The 22,297-nt window shown below is 37.8% G+C and overlaps 1 protein-coding gene and 1 pseudogene across 2 annotated transcripts in view; one reads left to right on the top strand and one right to left on the bottom strand.

Annotated features, from left to right (window-relative positions):
* Positions 1-22,297, bottom strand: part of WDFY2 (WD repeat and FYVE domain containing 2) — a 186,495-nt gene that overhangs the window by 49,800 nt on the left and 114,398 nt on the right. Inside the window, exon 5 of the mRNA XM_081129853.1 lies at positions 7,387-7,537. Coding sequence (XP_080985979.1) covers positions 7,387-7,537 — 151 coding nt within the window. The remainder of the gene's footprint in view (positions 1-7,386; positions 7,538-22,297) is intronic.
* Positions 16,752-19,396, top strand: LOC308550859 (large ribosomal subunit protein uL6 pseudogene; annotated as a pseudogene). Its single transcript has one exon. The product of its transcript is annotated as a large ribosomal subunit protein uL6 pseudogene (transcript).

Genomic DNA, 22,297 nt, shown 5'->3' with positions numbered 1-22,297 from the left:
ATGCAAAACGACACATGACTGACGCTATTCATTCTGTATTACAGCTAAAGTATGAAAACCACCCAAAAAATCCATCAAAGGGGGACTTATTGTATTAACTATGACACATACATGCAATAGAATACTATGCAGAGGGAGGGGAAAACAGACCTCCATACCATAAGCAAACTGACACAGAATAACTTTCAGGATACAGTATTAAGTGCGGGGAAAAAACAAGGTATGTAAGAGTTTATATGCTTTACTACCTTTGTGTAAAAGAGGGAGAAAATAAAAGTATGTGCATGCTCATATTTAGAAAAGAGCCCGGCCAGGCATGGCTTAGCGGTTGAGCGTCGACCTAGGATCCAGGTGATCAGGGTTTGATTCCCGGTCAGGGCACATGCCTGGTTGCAGGCTTGATCAATGACTCTCTCATCATTGATGTTTCTATCTCTCTCTCCCTCTCCTTTCCTCTCTCTGAAATCAATAAAGATATATTTAAAAAAAAAAAAAGAAAGTCCTGGAAGGATAAATCAAGATCTAAGAAAAATGGCTGCCTATGGAGAAGGGACAAAAACGGGAGAGACTTCTCTTTTGTTACATAGTTTTCATTTTGGAATCTTGCAATTCTTTTGCACATTAAAAGTATTTATAAAGTTAATAGAATTCCCCCTACCCAAGTTGACAACATAAAAATGAATGAGCATAATTATCAAATTGGTGATATAACCACATAATTAACAGAATTATTTCAAGTGACTTCAAAACACAGCACTTTGTGCATCCTTCGAAGAACATATTTTAAGGACAAAGAGAACTGCAAAGAAACATAAAATCTCATTCAGTAGTCTTGTTTATATAATATTACTATTATTATTTTGAAACAATATTATATGCACTGATAATTTATTTTCTTTTAAAAAATACACATACAGGGTGTTCTCCCCAAAAATGTATACACACTTTAACAGCTGATAGCTCAATTTTGAAAATGTGTTTTAATAAACACTGCCTTTATCATTATTCAAAGTGGATGTATACATTTTGGGGGGACACCCTATATTTTCTAGCTCTCTCTAAATACTATTTCTCACTGAAAGAAGAGGCTGATTGCAGGACTGGGGCAGGAAGGTACAGGATGAACTTAAGACAGCTGTGCCAAAAAGCAAGGAAACTATCAGAAGCTATGGGGTTGTATCAAAATGACACAGGGATGAACTATGTTGTATTGACCTAACCCTAAATTCAACTCACTTATAAGTTTAGTTTCACTTTAGTTTAAAACTTTAATAGACTCCCCTCCCAGGCTCTTTACCTCGGTCCTCTCAACTTTCATCTCCCAACATGCTCTACAGCTGGTAAGAGGGGAAAGGCAAAATCTTTTTCAATTTTCTTTGACTTGGTCATTTTGAATTCATTTAATTATTGGGTATAACTTAATTGCTTTTAACAAAAGAAAAGCATCTATATAGGTTTTATGCTAACAACACCTTTAGAGCTAATGGGAGATGTGGCCACACTGTTTTCATGTTAAGCTTTCTACCTTCTTTTCCTCCTACCTTCCCCTTTCCTCACATGCCATCCAGTGAGAAGACTTGCCCCTCGGTCTTGTAAATGTATCTGAGAATAGGAGCAAAACACTGTCTCCAGTGAAACTGAAATGGTAGACCTGTAATTGTGGGAAAGCTATAAACTCTCTTGTTATAGCCCTGCCACCCCTTGCTGTGTGTATAGATATAATACTTTGTCCTTCATATGTGAAAGATCCAGTGTTGGAATTCTTTGGTATAAATAAATGTTTGGTTTTATTTATAAAGGAAAAAAACGACATAGGAACCAATATGATAGGGCTCTTACTGGTGAAAGATGGGACAATAGAGCATTGCAATTTATTGAAATATACTGAATATATTGTTTAAAAAACAAACCCTAAGAGCTTATAAAAGATTCCTACTGGAGGCATCCATGGCACTACATCTCTATCTGAAAGTGAGCAACTACAGAAATAATTAAGAAATTATGTTGCTTTTGCTGTACTAATTGTATTTCAGGATAATCAAATAGCCCTAGTTAAATGAGGTAAAGTTCTACCTTATAGAAGAATTCAAACTAATACCTGTGAAAAAATGATGGGATTACAAATTCACCATTTTGCGACATTAATGAAAGAACTGGTTCAGGCAAAGATCAGCAATGGATGAAACCATTAAATGAAAGGCTAATGGGAAGGACTGCACTGCAGGGAACGGCTGTCACCACCTGAACCACTGATCAATGTTGGCCTCACTGGAAGGGCAACAACAGATACTATGTGCTTCTGGCTGTGAAGCAATATGGAACACAACAGCACAATTACCAAGTGCACTTAACAAAGGTTGAATCTGAACTGAATCAAGATTTTAGAGGCAACTTTCAGTGTACAGGTAAGTAGAAGAACAGGTTAAAAACATGAGGAAGCAGAGATCAATTTAGTATGTGTGACTGTCTATAGGAGAACTGACTCAGTACTTCCACATCGGCATAAAAAGGGGGGGCGAGTTCACTGCTCTAGGATGAGATTGAGGAGATATGGCAACCTAATCCAATGTGTGGACCACCTTGTCTGGACCCAATATCAAACAAAATCACTGCAAAATGTCATTTTAGCAATATTAAGTGAAATTTTAAAATAGATCGATTATTCAACAATACCACAGAGTGATTACAAATTTTTACGAGTAATTACAGCACTGTGATTACTGAAAAAAGTCCATAATTTTTAGAGGTGCACAATGAAGAGGGTAAGGATGGAATAACATAAAGTCTGGAATTTGTTTTAAAATACTCCAGCAGCCCCACCGGCATGGCTCAGCAGTTGAGTATCAACATAGGATCCAGGAGATTGAGGTTCGATTCTTGGTTGAGGCACACGCCCGGGTTGCAGGCTCGATCCCCAGCAAGGGGCATGCAGGAGGCAGCCGATCAATGACTTTCTCATCTTTGATGTTTCTATCTCTCTCTCCCTCTCCCTTCCTCTCTCTGAAATCAATAAAGACATATTTAAAAAATAAATAAATAAGATAAAATGAAATACTCCAGCAAAAAGAGAGAGAAAGCAAAAAGGGATAGAAGAATCAACAGTGGATCTGAGTGATAAGTATGTAGGTGTCCACCGTACTATTTTTTTTCCAATTTGGTACATGTTTTGAAATTTTTCATAATAATACATTTTTTAAAATAGTGAAGGAGAACAAGGCATAACAAATTCTTCCAGTCTCAAGAACAAGGGAGAAAAGTTATACTTTACAAATAGGTAGATATACGTAAAACTCTATTAAGATTTACATGAAATAGCCCTGGCCTGTGCGGCTTAGTTGGTTGGAGCATCATCCCTTGCACCAAAAGGTTGTGGGTTTGATTCCCAGTCAGGGCACATGCCCAGGTTGCAGGCTTGATCCCCAGTAGGGGGAGTGCAGGAGGCAGCCAATCGATGATTCTCTCTCATCACGGATGTTTCTATCTCTCCCTCTCCCTTCCTCTCTCTCAAATCAATAAAAACATATTTCAAAAAAAGGCTTATGTGAAATAAGATCACTTTAAATTTATCTTGATTAATTATAAGAACAAAGATGAAAAAACAGATTTAATCCAATACCCAGCAGTCTTTACAATTGCAGGTAAATAATAAAATTTTCTAAAAAAAAAAAAAAAATACAAACTCAACAAAAACTATCTGGAAGAGGGCTGAAATAAAATTATAGTACAACCTCAAAGCCAGAGTGGCTGGCATTAAGTATGATATGAGGAAATATGAAAATCAAGGTAATCTTAATAGCTTTTTCAGCACTCTTCCTTGAATAGGAAGAGATCTAGGAGACTACTTGGTGGAAAGACATTTCACTACACATATGACATCTGGAAGATATTTCCAACATGAACAGAATGTTAAAATGAAGAGTATCTGAACTATTTCTTGGAAGCATGAAAAATGTGATCAAATATGGCCAAATTATAAGGCTGAAAGGTGAGGCTGGATAGAGTATTGACAAATTTACAGAGTAGGAAGTAAAGTGGGGAAGGAAACAGCTCTATTTCCTAAATTCAACCTGCCATGGGATCTCTGAGATATAGCTCTATTCTGCTGTATCTAGTTGGGCAGAGGGCTAGCTAAACTCAAATTCTAATCCTGGTTCTGCCAGCTAACAGTTATGTGACCTCGAGAAAGTCACATAAGCTATCTGAGTCTCTCTGAGCCTTTGGTTTCTACACTCTGAAAATTGAGAATTAGGTCTTTTTGTTTTAGTTCACCTTACTGTATTCATGGTGAACAAAGTAACATTATATAAAAGCCCTATATAAACTCTCAGGGACTACAAATGTAATTATTCTTTTTCTCTCCATTATTACTATTATTATTGGTGGTGGTGGTGGTGGTGGTGGTGGTGGTGGTATTATAGACCATTTAATATTTGAAGCTTCAGATCTTTGGCCAAAGCAACCAAAGATTTTTGAAGTTATTCAGAAATTGATAATTTAATTTCTAAAATGGTCAGTCTCTTTGTCTTTCTTTATTCCTCTACTTCAATTTTGTTTATATTCATTGTATATTTACTCTCCAGCAAGGGGCCTGAAAAAACAGAAAAAATGCACCTGGCGGGGAGTGGCTCAGCAGTTGAGCGTGGACCTAGGATCCAGGCGATCAGGGTTCGATTCCTGGTCAGGGCACATGCCCGGGTTGGGGGCTCGATCAATGACTTTCTCATCATTGATGTTTCTATCTCTCTCTCTCCCTCTCCTTTCCTCTCTCTGAAATCAATGAAGATATATTTAAAAATAAATAAATAAATAGAAAAAATGCTGAACTCAATGTGCTTCATTCTTTCACTTGTTGGCTTGGATGAATGACTGAGGAGGAGATGGGAAAGAATTAAATTAGCTCATCAGTAGAATTAGTTCATCTGTAGAAGTCTCTTATCTACACCTCCCAGTGTCCATTATGAAGAGAAATAGGGGTAATAATATTACTCTGAACATTTTATGTTGTTGCAGATCTGCTTCTTCCTTCCCTTATATCTCTCTCACACACACACACATACAAACAAAAACACAAAAAAACTGTGAGTATGATAGGTGACAGAAAGAAGAGAAAGAGGTGGGGTTGGAGGGTTCCCATGAGAAAATGTGTTTAAAAACTGGATTTTAATGTGAACCGCAACACTGTATAGGTTGCCTGTTAATCTGTGCACCAGGTAGCTCCCAGGGAACAACCTCCAGCCTTGGGAAAGTCCCACGATTCTTGGCTGAGATTCTGGTAAAAGCAGTGCTGTTATGGCGTCAACGTGTAGCACTGGAAAATTACCAGGAATGTATATGCTCCTAGGAGCAAGAGCTGGCACTATGACTCCAAAATTGGAACTAGAGAGGCAGAGCTGGTGGAGGTGAGGGAATCTTCTGCAAGGGCTTGTCTGTCTGTAGTATTGCAGCTCCCCTCCACCTTAATAGTATGGTTAGACTGGATGGTCGTGGAGACTAGGAAATGAAGCCACAGGCTTTCACACACTCACACACACACACTCCCTCACAGGCTTCTGTTATCCAATCACATGATTTTTGTTTGTTTGTTAGTTTTGCTTGATAAACCACATGGTGTGGGCAAAGGAAGTAATCAAAAAACAAGGATGACTTCTGGAGATGCCTGAAGAGAGTCAAAGACCACCAAAGTCAAGACAAGTTTAACTCCGTGTTTTTGTGATGTGTGTTTCATTTTCAGATAGTTTAAAAACTATCTGGCAAGGGTGGCTCAGTTGGCTGAATGTCATCTGTGCACCAAAAGGTTGCCAGTGCGATTCCTGGTCAGGGTACATGCCTGGGTAGAGGGCTTGATCCACAGTAGGGAGGGTGCAGGAGGCAGCTGATTGATGTTTCTCTCTCTCTCTCTCAAATCAATAATAAATTAAAAAAAGGTAAACTTCTTAAGGGCAAGATCTATATTTTCTCTCTACTCCTTGGCTTGGTTAGTGATACAGAAGATAAATCACTAGGCTTGACTAGTGAAGAGAAGCCAGCATATTAAGAACAAATTATATTGGTGCCATTAGTTCTGTCCTCAAAGGGGTAATGCAGTATGATGGGGAAAAACAGCGGTCCAAGCAGAACACCTGGGTTGTGGTGGTGATTTTCCTACATCCTAGCTAGGTGGCAACACATGCTTCCTGGGCTTCAGCTGACTCATCTGTGAAATGAGGTGTTGGACTGGATAATCTCAGGACCTTCTAGCTCTAACACTGTAAGAAATCATGAATCTATTGGCAAGAGAATTCGTTATTTCAATTCAGGCATTAGGCTTGTCTGAACTGCTTTTTAAAAAGTAAATACTACAATTTCTTTTATTAACAGGTGGTACCACCCTCTCTATCACCTTCATTTCTGGTCTTCCTGGTAATTTGCCACTTTTACAGCCTTCTACAAAAGCCATTCTTAGTTTCTTCATCTTGACCTTCCAAAGAGGAAAAAAGTGACATTAGCCCCCACACAAAAAAAATACAGTTACTGCAAAGAAACAGTCCTTTTTCAGATTGTTGAGAATTGCTGAATAAGTACTTTACAAATGAGATGAAATTTGAAAGTATGTCTTACTGTTTCTTTCTGCTTTGGCTGACAAGTAACCTGTCTCCACCTATTTCCTCATTTGCCAGAAGGTGAAAAGAGTTCTTTGCTTTTCAAATTAAGAAAAGCAGGGCTCTTTACTCCTTACAAGGGTAACATCATCCAAACAGGGTTCACACTTATCAAGCCTGTGCTTGCTGGAGCCCAGTGGGCCAGATATGAGGATTACTCAGCATTAGCTGCGTTCACACTGAGCACATGGGCCCTGGAGACTTGGGAGATAAAAATAATATCATTCTACATATCCTGGAAAAGTCTTGGGCCTGGAACAAAGCCTATAGATACCAGCTAACCTACTAAGGTCCTGGCATGGGAGCCCTCTCAAATATTTTTTAAATGAATAGGAATCCTGTGGTTCTTCTGCCAGGCACCAGTGGGAGTGTACATGACCTTAGTATCCATGTGTAAATTACTTCTGTACAAACATAAAAGATTGCATTTCTGTGATGGTTTTATGTTCATGTTCTGTAATTTCTTGTGACAACTGAGACAATCTTGACTGTGTTCTATCTAGACGTCAGGCTTTGGGTCATAGTACACCACAACCTACTCAGCAGGGTCTGTTACTTTAGGTGAAATAACCTCAGTTTACTTCTCCAATATGAGGATTTGTTCATTAGAAAAGTCTACGAGTATCTTAATCAGCAGGGCAAGTCAGCAAATAAAAAACCTTTCAAGTTGCACATACCCAAAATTTTCATGAACGAAAGAAGTCAGCAGCTAAGTTCCCACCAAGGAATTTTCTCCAGCAAAGGATACTGCAGGCCCGAGGCCACGGCACTGGTGCGATAACCTCCTAGGCGTTGCCCACTCTCAGAGCAGTGCCAGGCAAATTGCTTGTCCTGTCCCGTGCTCAGCACCCATTCCAGCTCCAGGACAAACAGGATCATCGTCACTCTGCTCTGATGCGCTGAAAACCAAGAGGCAAGAAAACAATCCGTGAAGTAACCTAAAGGAGGCTGGTAAAGCAAGGTCCACAAAGATGCATCATTTTCTTCTCCCCTCCCCAGAACAAGCAAACACAGGCAGAAAAGGGGTTCTCACCAGGGGTTGGGGTATGTCACTAGAAAGGGGCACAGCCAGGTTCTTACATGATTTTTTTTTTTTTTTTTAAATGATCCATTTACTGCCACTGATCTCTTTCTTGCTATCACCAACCCAAAGATTACTATCAAAGAGGGCACCCATTACCAAAGGGCCTGGGCCACTTTTCTCAAACATGGTAGAGCTGCTGGACTAGAGAATATCAGATTCTGTGTGACTACAAAACACAGTAGGAACAATGTTCTTATAATAAAGTAATGGGTCAGTTTATTTAAGCTTTAAAAAAAAGTAAAGATGATTACTGTTCTCCTTTTGAGGAAGGCTGGCGTATAAATCTACAACAGAGTTCTACATCAATTTCCTGTAAAAAAAAATCAAACGCTTGGAATGGAGGGCAAAATTAGTCCCAAGTGCTAAACAAAAGAGAGTGAAATAAGCCTTATGTCAAAGTACACATATATGTGATAATGAGAACAAATTTACCAGGGTTGCTCATACACAAGAGCAACAATATCACAGAATTATTGCACCACAACTTCAGAGTTAGAAGAAACTCATGTCATCTATTCCACCTCCCTATTTTAATATGGGCAAACCGAGGCACAATACAGTTCAGTAGTTTGGTCAAGGTCTAGTGGCTTCTCAATTATCAAATAAAATCAGTAAAATATTTGCTTTCTTCTTATTCTACAATTCCAGGGGGTAAGAAAAAGGGGGTCTGTGGCTACGGAACAGAGCTGACTGGAATAAACAAAGATTGAGACCCTGGAACCTGGGCGTCATTGGTCCAGTCTGATAAGCAAGAGTAGACTGATCATGAGTGTGATGCAGTGACAGACAAGATAGCAGTTTCCCATTCTGATCATAAAAATAGTTAAGACAGTGTGGGTGGATCAGTGTAGCTCTATAGGTAGTAACAATATCACCTGCCAGTTTCTGCGTGTCTAACAAGTACCAGGTACTTAAATTTATTATCTGTTATTGTAGTGACCCTGAAAGAATGGGTGGTTCCCTCATTTTAGACATTACCTGGCTTTGGCAAGATGGCCCTTTTAGATTGGTTACCAAACAACAGTTAGAAGCAGAGTGAATACCCATAGGAAAGTTATTTCACCAAATGCCTGATGTTTTAAAATTTGATATTTGAAATATGAGATTCTAAAGGGACACAGAAAATGTGTAGAAGTAATACTTTTCTACAGTAAATGTCTGCCTCTCAGAGTATCAGCCACAGTCAAGATCATAACATCTTTTAATTTTATTTTATTTAAAATTTTATTTTTGTTTAAAATATTACAAATGTCCCTTTTTCTCCCCAATGGCCCATTCCACCCCATCCTATCCCCTTCCCCAGCCCCTCTCCCCACCATTGTCCGTGTCCTTGGGTTGTGCATATATGCATATAAATTCTTTGGTTACTCTCTCCCCCTCCACCCACCTGCCCTCCTCCATCCCTCTGACATTCGTCAGTCTGATCTATGCTTCACAACATTGAATCTATTTTGTTCATCTGTTTATTAAGTTCTTTAGGTTCCACATATCAGTGAGATCATGTGATGTTTATTTTTCTCTGCCTAGCTTATTTCACTTAGCATAATTTTCTCCAGGTCCATCCATACTGTCCCAAAGGGTACTAGATTTTTCTTCTTTACAGCTGCATAGTATTCCATGGTGTATATGTTCCACAGCTTTTTTATCCACTCATCTACTGATGGACACTTGGGCTGTTTCCAGATCTTAGCTATTGTAAACTGTGCTGCTATGAACATAGGGGTACATATATTCTTTCTGATTAGTGTTTCAGGATTCTTAAGATACATTCCTAGGAGTGGAATCACTGGGTCAAAAAGCAGCTCCATTTTTAATTTTTTGAGGAACCTCCATACTGTTTTCCATAGTGGTTGCACCAGTGTTCATTCCCACCAGCAGTGCACTAGGGTTCCCCTTTCTCCACATCCTCACCAGCAGGAGTCGTTTGTTGAATGGCTACCATCAACAAATCAACAGAAGATCATAACATCTTTAACTAAAAGATGTGACTTTCTGGAGCTCTCCCTCCAGGGAGCACGCCTGTGCCATTCCCTTCCCTCATAGGAACATATCCCCTCATCTCTAAGGGACTCCATGAGACCTGCAACCAGGGGAGCAATGGGCAATGGTAGCTTGTCCCGGGTTAAGCCCCTGAACCTGTCCCGAAGGCCCCCTTTTCTGTGACTACCCAGTGAGCCAAAGCAGCTCTGCCTAGGCTCTCCTGTTGCTTCTTCTATGCCTTTAATTGTTTCACTGCCCTAAGTATGTTTTTGCTGTGATCGATAAATTCTTGCTTTTCTAAAAATAAATAAGTAAATAAATAAATGAATAAATAATAAAGTGGTTTCCTGGAGAAACTCTGAAGATCTTGCCATGTCTGTGTCATCAGATGTCTAATTCAAGTTCCACCAATGATAGGATAAAAACAAACTCTCTAATGGGTCCAAATGTAACTATATCTACTTTGGGCAGAAAGAGGCTTCCAGCACTTGGCCTCTTTTTCTCATGAAGTGTTCTTTGACCTTTTATCTATCATGTTCTAAGTCCAAAGGGAGGACGGTAGCCCAAAAGATAAGGGGGGGTTTAGCCCTCTGAACTTCCATCATGTGCCAGAGGAGAAAGAGGCATAAAAATGTTAAATGACTTGTTCAAAGCTAGACAACCAATGAGTAATGAAGCTGGAATTAAAACCCTGGTCTCTGTCGAGTGACATCAGAGGAATGGTGGCATGAGAGATCTCCATTAGCCTCTCCCCCTGAAATTTCAACAAGTTAAACAACTAAAATTCAACAAACAATTCCCTATCAACACCGAGACATGCCTGAGAGACCCCAGCACTGAAACATCTAAAGGCAGGTAACCGGGAATACACAGAGACGAGAAGGAAAGAAAGCTGAGATGGTCCTCAGACACAGCCCTACAGCAGGGAGCTCACAGCATGACTAGGAGAGGTAAGGAAGCCAGCGGTAGCAAGCACTTCCTTCAACTGGAAGGAACAGAGAGCTACAGGGGGCAGTCCAGGAGGGCAAGCAGAGAGAACAGTGACTGAGTGAGCAAATGCCTGACAGAGTGCAGGGTTCTGCCGCATAGTTCTTCATTATCAGGTGGGGTGCTTCTGACAAACAAACAGAACCACAGAGCCCTGCCACACTTTGGACTCCAAAAACTTGCCTCCCACTGCCCTCAGTGTTGGGTAGAGGAACATTTTATCTGTAAACCAAGAGCTATTGCAGTGGAACTACTGTTTCCCTCTGTGACTTAGCCCCAGGTTTGGCACTTGGGGCTGGATCCCACAGAGGTGGGGGTTGCCATGACAGCGAGGGCAATACAAACCCCAACCCCAAGCAGCACGCTATACTGCCTTATGGAAGCCGTGGAGGTCAAGTCTGGGAAATCATAGAGGTAAAAAAATAATAATCCTTGTGATTCAGAGCCATCTACTAGAAAATAGTAGAAAGACCTCATCAGAAAACGCTGCTATAGAAGGGATATTTATGCCTAGACAAAGGAAAGTAGCAAATACCATGAATAACCATGGTAACGAGGATGACTAAAAAAAAAAAATCCCCAGAAAGCAAGCTGGAACACATGGAAATATGTGGTATAAATGACAGGGATTTCAAGATTGCCGTTCTGAAAATACTCAACAAGATGCGAGAAAATAAAAACAGGCAAATTCAGTGCACTCAGAAAACAAATCAATGAACAAAACAAGTACTTTACCAAAGAGATTGAAATTTAAAGAAGAACCAATCAAAAGTCCTGGAAATGAAGCATGCAATTAAGATTAGCAATGAGCTACTTACTGAGCATAGAAAACAGAGAAAACCAGATAGAAGAAAGAATTAGTGATATTGATGATAGGAATCTAGAAATGATGCAGAGGGAAGAACTGAGAGATCTGAGCACAAAGGAAAATAAAAGAGCTCTACAAGAACTACCTGACTCCATCAGAAAAAGAAGTATTAGAATAATAGGCATTCTGGAAGAAGAGGGGAAGAAGGGAACTGAGAGACTATTCAAACAAACACGGGATGAGAACTTCCCAAACCCGTGGAAGGAACTAGATCCTTGAATCAAAGAACAAATAGAACACCTAGTTACCTCAATCCAAAGAAGCCCTCTCCAAGGCACATTGTATTAAAACTGTCAAAAATTAATGACAAAGCAAAAAATTCTTAGAACAGCCAGGGAAAAGAAGGAAGTGACCTACAAAGGAAAACCCATCAGAATTTCATCAAACTTATCAGCAAAAACTCTACAACCCAGAAGAGAGTGGAACCAAATATTCAAATGTCTGAAAGAGAAAAATGACCAGGCACGAATAACATATCCAACAAAATTATCCTTTAAATATGAAGGAGAAATAAAGACATTCCCAGACATACAGAAGCTAAGAGATTTTATCACCAGAAAACTTCCATTGCAGGAAATACTCAAGGGAGTTATTCTACCTGAAACAAAGACCATAAGCTCACAACACTATGAATAAGATCACCAAAAAAACTTAGAGCATAAACAAGGATAATTTGTGACAACAAAAACATAAAGGGGTAGGGAGCAAAGGTCTGAACTAGCAAAGGAGGATGAACATCAGATGCATTCGGGGGAAAAAACACTATTGTAAATATGCAACTTTCTTTTTTATAAATCTAATAATAACCACAAACAAAACCCCCCAAATCAGGACACAGAACTTAAGGAAAGAGGACACAGAGGAAAAAAGTATGAAACACCACTAAACAAAAACAACAAACAGATTTACAAAGGAAAAGAAGCAGTGGAGGAACAGAGCTACAGGGAAAAAAATAGGTAAAATGGCTATAGGAAATCCTCATACATCAATAATTACCCTAAATGTAAATGGTCTGAATTCACCAATAAAGAGGCACAGAGTAGCAGAGTGGATCAAAAAACAAAATCCAACCATATGCTGCCTACAAGAGACACATCTGAGCTGCAAAGATAAAGGTGGATTCAAAGTAAAAGGGTGGAAAATGATTCCCCACGCAAATGACATTCACCAAAAAGCAGGTGGAGCCATACTTGTATCTGACCAAATAGATTTCAAGACAACAAAGATAACAAGAGACAAAGATGGACACTTTATAATGATAAAGGGAACACTACATCAAGAAAACATAACACTTCTTAATATATATGGACTCAACCAGGGAGGACCAAAATATATAAAGCAACTATTCATAGAAATAAAGGGAAAAACAGACCAAAACACAATCATAGTTGGGAACCTCAATACTCCACTGACAGCATTAGACAGATCAACCAAACAGAAAGTGAATAAAGGAGTACTGGCCTTAAATGAAATGGACCAAATGGACATAATTGACATTTATAGAGCCTTTCATCCCAGAAAATCATATTATACATTGTTCTCCAATACACATGGAACATTCTCAAGGATAGGCCATATGTTGGCTCACAGAACTAGCATCAACAAATTCAAGAAGACTGAAATTATACCAAGCATATTCTCTGACCACGATGCCTTGAAATTAGAGATCAAATGCAAAAAGGAAGTAAAGAAACCCACAAATACATGGAGATTAAAGAATATACTACTAAAAAGTGACTGGGTTAAAGAAGAAATAAAAGAATAAGATCAAAAGATAAATAGAGCCCGGCTAACGTGGCTCAGTGGTTGAGCATCAAACAATGATCCAGGAGATCATGGGTCGATTCCCAGTCAGGGCACATGCCCGGATTGTGGGCTTGATCCCCAACAAGGGGGAGTGCAGGAGGCAGCCAATGAATGACTCTCTCTCATCACTGATGTTTCCCTCTCCCTCTCCCTGCCTCTCTCTGAAATAAAAAATAAAATAAAAAATAAGTTAAAAAAAAAGATATATAGAGGCAAATGAGAATGACAAACAACATATCAAAACTTCTGGGATGCAGCAAAAGCAGTAATAAGAGAAAAGTTCATATCATTATAGGCCTATCTCAAGAAACAAGAGAAATCCCAAGTAAACAACCTAACATTACACCTTAAAATCCTAGAAAAAGAAGAACAAAAGCAACCCAAAGTCAGCAGAAGAATGGAAATCATTAAAATTAGAGCAGAATTGAATGAAATAGAGAACAAAAAGACTATACAAAAAATTAATACAAGAGCTGGCTCTTTGAAAACATTAATAAAATTGACAAACCCTGACTAGACTCACTAAGAAAAAAAGGGGAAAGACCCATATAAACAAAATTAGAAATGAGAGAGGTGAAGTCATCAGACATCACAGATATACAAAGGATCATACTAGAATATTATGAAAGACTATATGCCACTAAATTCAATAATCTAGAAGAAATATATAAGTTCCTAGAAATACATAACCTTCCTAGACTAAATCATGAAGAATTGGAAAATCTAAATAGACCAGCAGCAAAGAAATTGAAACAACCATCAGAAAACACCCAAAAGCCTGGCCGGGCATGGCTCAGTGGCTGAGCATCAACCTATGATCCAGATTACAGTTCGATATCCAGTCAGGGGACATGCCCAGGTTGTGGGCTCAATCCCCAGTCAGGGTCATGCAGGAGACAGTTGATCAATGACTCTCTCTCATCATTGATGTTTATATCTCTCTCTCCCTCTCCCTTCCTCTCTCTGAAATCAATAAAGATATATTAAAAAACAAACAAACAAACAAAAAACCTCCCAAAAAACATAAGTCCAGGACCAGATGGATTCACCAGTGAATTCTACCAAATGTTCAAAGATTTAAAACCTATCCTTCTCAAACGCTTTCAAAAAATTGAAGAAGAGGCAATACTTCCTAACACATTTTATGAGGCCAATATAACCCTGATACCTAAACCTGACAAGGATAACACACAAAAAAGAAAAGTATACACCAATATCTGATGAATACAGTTGCAAAACCCTAAACAAAATACTAGCAAATCGAATACAACAGTACATAAGAAAAATAATACATCATGATCAAGTGGGGTTCATTCCAGGGGCACAAGGATGTCTCAACATATGCAAATCAATCAATGTAATAAAACACATTATCAAAAGAAAGGATAAAAATCATACAATCTTATCAATAGATGCAGAAAAAGCATCTGATAAGATACAACATCCATTTATGATTAAAACACTCAATGAAATAGAAATAGAAGGAAAGTATCTTGACATAATAAAGGCCATATATGATAAACCCTCAGCTAATATCATACTCAATGGTGAAAAACTGAAAGCTTTTCCTCTAAGGTCAGGAACAAGACAAGGATGCCCACTCTCACCACTCTTATTCAACATAGTTCTGAAAGTCCTTGCTAGAGCAACAAGGCAAGAGAAGAAAAAAAAAAAGGCATCCAAATAAAGAAGGAAGAAATAAAACTCTCTTTGCAGATGACATGATTCTGTATATAGAAAACCCTAAAGACTCCACCAAAAAATTATTAGAAACAATAAACAAATACAGTAAAGCTGCAGGATACAAAATTAATGTACAAAAATCCATTGCCTTCCTGTATACTAATACCAAACTTCAGAAAAAGAAAAAAACATTTTTTTTTTGCAATTGCCATCAAAAGAATAAAATACCTAGGAATAAACTTAACAAAGAACGTGAAAGACTATATACTGAAAATTACAAAGCATTATCAAGAGATTGAAAAATACACAACAAAATGAAATAATATCCTGTGTTCATGGATTGGAAGAATCAACATAGTTAAAATGGCCATATTATCCAAAGCAATATACAGATTTAATGCAATCTCCATCAAAATGCCAATGTCATTTTTTAAAGAAATAGAACAAAAAACCATCAGATTTGTATGGAACCACAAAAGACCCTGAATAGCCAAAGCAATCCTGAGAAAAAAGAATGAAGCCAGAGGTATCACTATCTGACTTCAAATTATACTACAGAGTTATGATAATCAAAACAGCATGGTATCGACACAGAAACAGACACACAGATCAGTGGAACAGAATAGAGTCCAGATATAAAACCACATGTATATAGGCAGATAATTTTTGACAAAGGGGCCAGAAACACACAATGGAGTAAAGAAAGCCTCTTCAATATGTGTGCTGGAAAAACTGGAAAGCCACATGCAAAAGAATGAAACTGGGTTATAGTTTGTCCTCATGTATAAAAATTAACTCAAAATGGATCAAAGACCTAAATGTGAGACCCAAAACAAGTGACATAGAAGAAAACATAGGTACCACACTTATGGACCTTGGTCATAGAGAACATTTTATGAACTTGACCTCAGAGGCAAGGGAAGTAAAGACAAAAACAAATGAATGGGACTATATCAAACTAAAAAGCTTCTGCAGAGCAAAGGAAATTGACAAGCAATAAAAACTGTTGGAGAGGTTGTGGAGAAAAGAGAAACCTCATTCACTACTGATGGGAATGTAGACTGGCACACCCACTATGAAAGCAGTCTGGCGATTCCTGAAAACATTAAGAATAGAGCTACCATATGACCCAGCAATCCCTCTCCTGGGTATATACCCGAAAAACTCGAAAACATGTATTCACAAAGATATACGCACCCCTATGTTCATTTTTCAGCACTGTTCATGGTGGCCAAGACACTTGTTTGCTTGTCTTGTTGATAATAGCCACTCTAACAGGTGTGAGATAGTATCTCATTGTAGTTTTGATTTGCATTTCCCTAATTGCTAGTGAGGTTGAATATCTTTTCATAGATCTATTGACCACATGCAAAAGAATGTCTTCTTGGGAGAAGTATCTGTTCAGGTCCTCTGCCCACTTTTTGATTGGGTTGTTTGTTTGGTGTTGAGTTTATGAGTTCTTTATATATTTTGGAAATTAAACCTTTGTTGGAGCTACTGTTTGCAAATATCATCTCCCATCTGGTTGGCTGCCTCTTTGTTTTGTTGTCAATTTCCTTTGCTCTGCAGAAGCTTTTTAGTTTGATATAGTCCCAAACACTGAACTAGCTTTGCGTATCTGGTATAAATCCCACTTGGTCATGGTATATACTTCTTTTTATACATTATTGTATTTACTAGTATTTTTTTTTTTTTTTTTGAGGATTTTACATCTAAGTTCTTGAGAGATACTGGGACTGTAGTATTCCTTTCTTGTAATGTCTTTGGTTTTGGTATCACTGATTGATTTAAAAAAAAATGTTTATTAACATAAATTTCGCACAATATAGAATTCACCATTGAAACCCTTCAGTCGTTTGTAGTATATTCACAATGTTGTATAATCATCATGGAAAATGTTTCCAGAACATCACCATCTGCCCCAAGATAAATCCATATCCTCAATTTCCCCTTCCCCTATCCCTGGGCAACCACTACTTACTTCCTATCTCTATGGATTCTCTTATTTTTTATTATTTCATATAAATGAAATACAATGTGTGGTCTTTTGTATTTAGTTACTTTCTATTAGCATATTTTCAAGGTTCATCTGTGTCATTATAGTCATGTATCAGTACTTCATTCCTATTTTTATGGCCAAATAATAATTCATTATATCAATATACCACATTTTATTTATCCATTCATCCAATGATGAACATTTAGGCTCTTTTCACTTTTTGGCTATTATCAGTAACGTTGCTATGAATATTTGTGTACAAGTTTTTGTGTGAATACATGCTTTCAATTCCCTTGAGTATACGGAGTGGGCAAAAGTAGGTTTACAGTTGTTAGTACACGAGTTTATTTCTTGTATTATTATTAATTTACTGTATTATTTATTACAAACAATTGTAAACCTACTTCTCTCCACCCCTGTATAACTAGGAGTATAAATACTGTGTTACAAGGTAAATCTGTGTTCAACTCTTCCAGAAACTGACAAACTGTGAAAGTGGCTACACCATTTTCCATTCCCACCAGCACTGTATAAGGGTCCCAATTTCTCCACATCCTTGTCAACACTAGTTCCTCCTCCACCTTTTCTGAGAGGAAGTAATATCTACTGAACTGATGAACTATGTTTCAGGTACTGTACTAAGCAATTTACATACGCAATCTCTTTTTTATTGTGGTAAAATAAACGAAACATAAAATTTACCATTTTAACCATTTTTAAGTGTACAATGCTGTGGCATTAAATACATTTACATTATTATATAAACATCACCACTATCCACTCTCCAGAACTTTCTCATATTCCCAAATGGAAACTCTGAACCCATTAAGCACTAATTCCCCATTTCCCCTTCTCCCCCACCTACTGACAACCAGCATTCTACTTCCTGCCTTTACAAGTTTGACTACTCTATGTACCTCATATAAGTGGTATCATACAGTTTTTGTCTTTTTGTGACTGGCTTATTTCACTTAGCATATTGTCTTCAAGGTTCATCCATATTGTAGTGAATGTCAAATTTTCCTTTTTTTTTTTAAGGCTGAATAATATTCCTTTGTATGTATATAGCACATTTTCTTCCACCTTTTGGGTATTAGGAATAATGCTGCTATACACATGGATATACAAAATATCTGTTTGAGTCACTGCTTTCATTACTGTGGGTATAAACCTCACCTGGTTTTGCTGTACTATGCTTTTTATATATTGCTGAATTTGATTTGCTAAAATTTTGGTTAGATTTCTTACATCTATTTTCATGGGGGATGTTAGCCTGTAGATTTCTTTTCTTGTACTGTCTCTGTCTAGTTTTAGTATCAGATAATGCTGAATTCATAAAATGAGTTGAAAAGTCTTTTATTTCTTTAATTTCTCAGAGTTTGTATTGTTTCTTCCTTGATTGTTTGGCAAAATTCACCAGGATGGCCATCTGGGCCTAGAGTTTTCCTTGTGGGAAGATTTTAATCATAGAGTCAATTTCTTTAATAGATACAGGACTACTAAGATTATCTATTTCTTCTTGAGTGACTTTTAGCAGTTTGTACCTTGCAAAGATTTGTTCATTTCATTTAAGCTGTAAAATTTATAGCATAAATTTGTTCATAATATTCCTTATTTTCCTTTAAATATCCCTAGAATCTATAATATCAGTTCTCTCATTTCTGATATTAGTAATTTGCATCCTCTCTCTCTGGTAAGTCTGATCAGAGATTTATTACTTTTATTGATCTTCTCAAAACAAAAACAAAACACAGCTTTGCTTTGCCTCATTTGCTGTGAGGATGCAGACCATTCTCAGCAATACAACTGTCAACATTCCAGAAAATGTCGCCATTACTCTGAAGGCACCCACAGTTATTGTGAAGGGCTCCAGCAGAGGGAATTCAGTCACATCAATGTAGAACTCAGTCTCCTTGGAAAGACAAAGAAGAGGCTCCGGGTTGACAAATAGGGGAGGAAATAGAAAGGAACTGGCCACAGTTCTCACAATCTGCTGTCATGTACAGAACATGAACCAGGATGTTACACTGGGCTTCTGTTACAAGATGAGGTCTGTGTATGCTCACTTTCCCATCAATGTTGTTAAACAGGAGAATGGTTCTCTTGCTGAAATCAGAAATTTCTTAGGTGAAAAATACACCTGCAGGGTTTGGATGAGGTCAAGCATTGCTTAGTCAGTATCTCAAGCCCAGAAAGATGAGTTAATCCTTGAAGGAAACAACATTGAACTTGCATGAAATTCAGCTGCTTTGATTGAGCAAGCTACACCAGTTAAAAACAAGGATATCAGAAAATTTTTAGATGGTATCTATGTTTTTGAAAAATGAACAATTCAGCAGGCTGATGAGTAAGATCTAAGTTTTCCAGCTACAGCACCAGCAAGATAGAGAATGGTTCCTCAGACTTATTTGTGATATATGTATACATGTATGTATATATGTGTGTGTGTATATATATGCATGTACATATATATACATACGTACATACATATATATGTGGTTAATTATCACCCAAGGATATTTTTTCCACTGATTTTAGAGAGAGTGGAAAAGATGGAGGGAGGGGGGAGAGAGAGAAACATAAATGTGAGACAGTCATTGGCTGCCTCCTGCATATGTTCTGACGGGAGCCAGGGATCGAATCTGCAACCCAGGTACATGCCCTTGACCAGGAATCGAACCGGCGACCCTTCAATGCATGGGCTGACACTTTAACCACTAAGCACACCAGCCAGAGTTATTTGTGATATTTTAAAGATGCAATAAAAGCCATGTATTGATTCGGGAAAACAACAAACAAAAAACCCCACAGCTTTTGTTGCCATTGACTTTTCTCTTTTTTTTTTTTAAATACATCTTTATTGATTTCAGAGAGGAAAGGAGAGAGAGAGAGATAGAAACATCAATGATGAGAAAGTCATTGATTAAGCCTGCAACCTGGGCATGTGCCCTGGCTGAGAATCAAACCCCGATCACCTGGATCCTAGGTCGAGGCTCAACCGCTGAGCCACGCCCGGCTGGGCTATTTTCTGTTTTCTATTTCATGAACTTTTGATATGATCTGACTTCTGCTTCAGCTCTTTTATCTCTTTCTGGTTTCCTAATGTAGAAGCTGAGGTCACTGTTTTAAGACCCTCTTCTCTTCTAACATCAGTGTTTAATGCTACAAATTTTCCCTTTAGCAGCATCCTGTGAATTCTGATATGTGTTTTTTCATATTCGCTCAGTACGAAATACTTCCTGATTTCTCTTATGATATTTTTTTCTATGGCCTATGGATTATTTAGATGTGGGTTATTTAGCTTCCTGGTATCTGGAGATTTTCCAGAGATCTATTATTGATTCTACTTTAATTAATTCCACTTTGATCAAAGAACATACCATGCAAGGTTTGAAGTCTTCCAAATTTATTGAGACTTGTTCTATGGCCCAGAATACAGTCTACCTTGAAATATTCTATAAGCATTAGGAAAGAATGTATATTCTGTTTCAGTTAAATGGGATGTTCCACAGATGTCAATTAAAGCAAGTTGGCTGTGTTGTTCAAGTCCTCTGTACCTTATTGATTTCCTGCCTGTTTATTCTATCCATCATTGATATGTTCAATCAATTTTTGAGAGAGAAGTATTAAAACTTCTGACTATAATTGTGAATGTGTCTATTTTTTCCTCCTAAAATTTCATCAGGCATTACTTTATAAATTCAAAGCTATGTTTATTGGATGCATAAATATTTAGAATTGTTATGCCCTCCTGAAGGACTGGGCCCCTGTATTATGAAATGATCTTCTTTATCCCTGGTAATATTCTTTGCTCTGAAATCTACTTTGACTAATATTAACAGAGCCACACCACTCCACATTTCTTTTGACTAGTGTTTGCATGGTTTATCTTTTTTTACTTTTAACCTACTTATATTATAGTTCAAGTGCATTTCTTATAGGTAGTTAAGATTTGGTTCTCCCTTTTTCACTATATCTGATGGCCTGTCTTTTAATTGGCTTTAGATCATACACATTTAATGTGATTATTGAAAACTTGTTAGGTATAAATTTATCATCTTACTGTTTGTTTTCTATTTGCGCATTCCTTCTTTCCACTTTTCCCTCTTACTCTTTTTTTCTTGAGTAACAGAATTATCATATGATTCTATTTTATCTCAATGGTTGGCATACGAGTTCCAACATTTTGATTTGTTATTTGATTGGTTGTGTTAGAGCTAGTAGTATACATCTTTAACTTATAGTCTTCCTTCAAGTGATATTATACCACTTTATGTATAGCATAAGAACCTGACAATAATATACTTCCATTTCTCCCTATCTCTTGGCCTTTGTACTATTATTGTCACACATTTTAATTTTATATACATTATGAACATCATGCTACTTTGTCATTATTTTTAGTTCAATAGCCAGTTGTCTTTTAAAGAAATTTAAATAATAAGAAAAAAATCTTATACAGTTCACCCTTGAACAAACAGGTTTGAACTGCATAGGTCCACTTATACGTGGATTTTTTTACAATAAATATAGTCTGCCATCCATATCCATGGGTTTCACATTTGTGGATTCAACCAACCACTGATCAAAACAGTTTTTTGATCTGCAAACTGTATTCATTGTTCTATGCCACTTTATATAACGGACTTGAGTGCCTGCAGATTTTGATATCATCAGGTAAGTACTAAAACCAATACCTCTGTGAATATCCAGGGTTGACTGCAGTTCTTTATTTCCTTTTTTAAATTAAATGTGCTTTTATTGATTTTTAGAGAGAGAGGAAGGGAGAGGGAAAGATAGATTCATCAATGAGAGAGAAACAAGAGAATCCAAGAGGGCGGCACACTGAGTGGAAGCTACACTGACATTCTCCCAGGACCAATCTGGGTGTAAAACATAGAAAAGCCATCCAGAAAACCAACTGAAGACTAGCTGGAGAACACTCACATAACCAAGGTGGAAAAGTGGAGACCACATAGAGACTGGTAGTTAGTGTGGACACGAGAGACCTGGCTAGGCTCCCACAGGCAGCAGCTGAAGGTCCAGAGGGATAGCTCAGCTGTGGGGGGTTCCCACTGAGGACTGTGGGGCATAACTCAGGCTGGGCTTCCCAGCCAAGAGCACCAGAACTGAGAAAGGTGCCCACATAACATCTGGCTGTGAAAAGCAGCAGAGTTTCTGTCTGCTAGGGAGAGGCAACAGGAAATGCAGGCACCCTTTTAAAGAGTCAAGACACAAAGTTATGTGTGCCG

The sequence above is a fragment of the Miniopterus schreibersii genome (assembly GCF_964146895.1).
Source record: "Miniopterus schreibersii genome assembly, chromosome: 2".
NCBI lineage: Eukaryota > Metazoa > Chordata > Mammalia > Chiroptera > Miniopteridae > Miniopterus > Miniopterus schreibersii.
The sequence above is the reverse complement of the archived record's forward strand: the minus strand, read 5'-3'. Positions and strand labels throughout refer to the sequence as shown.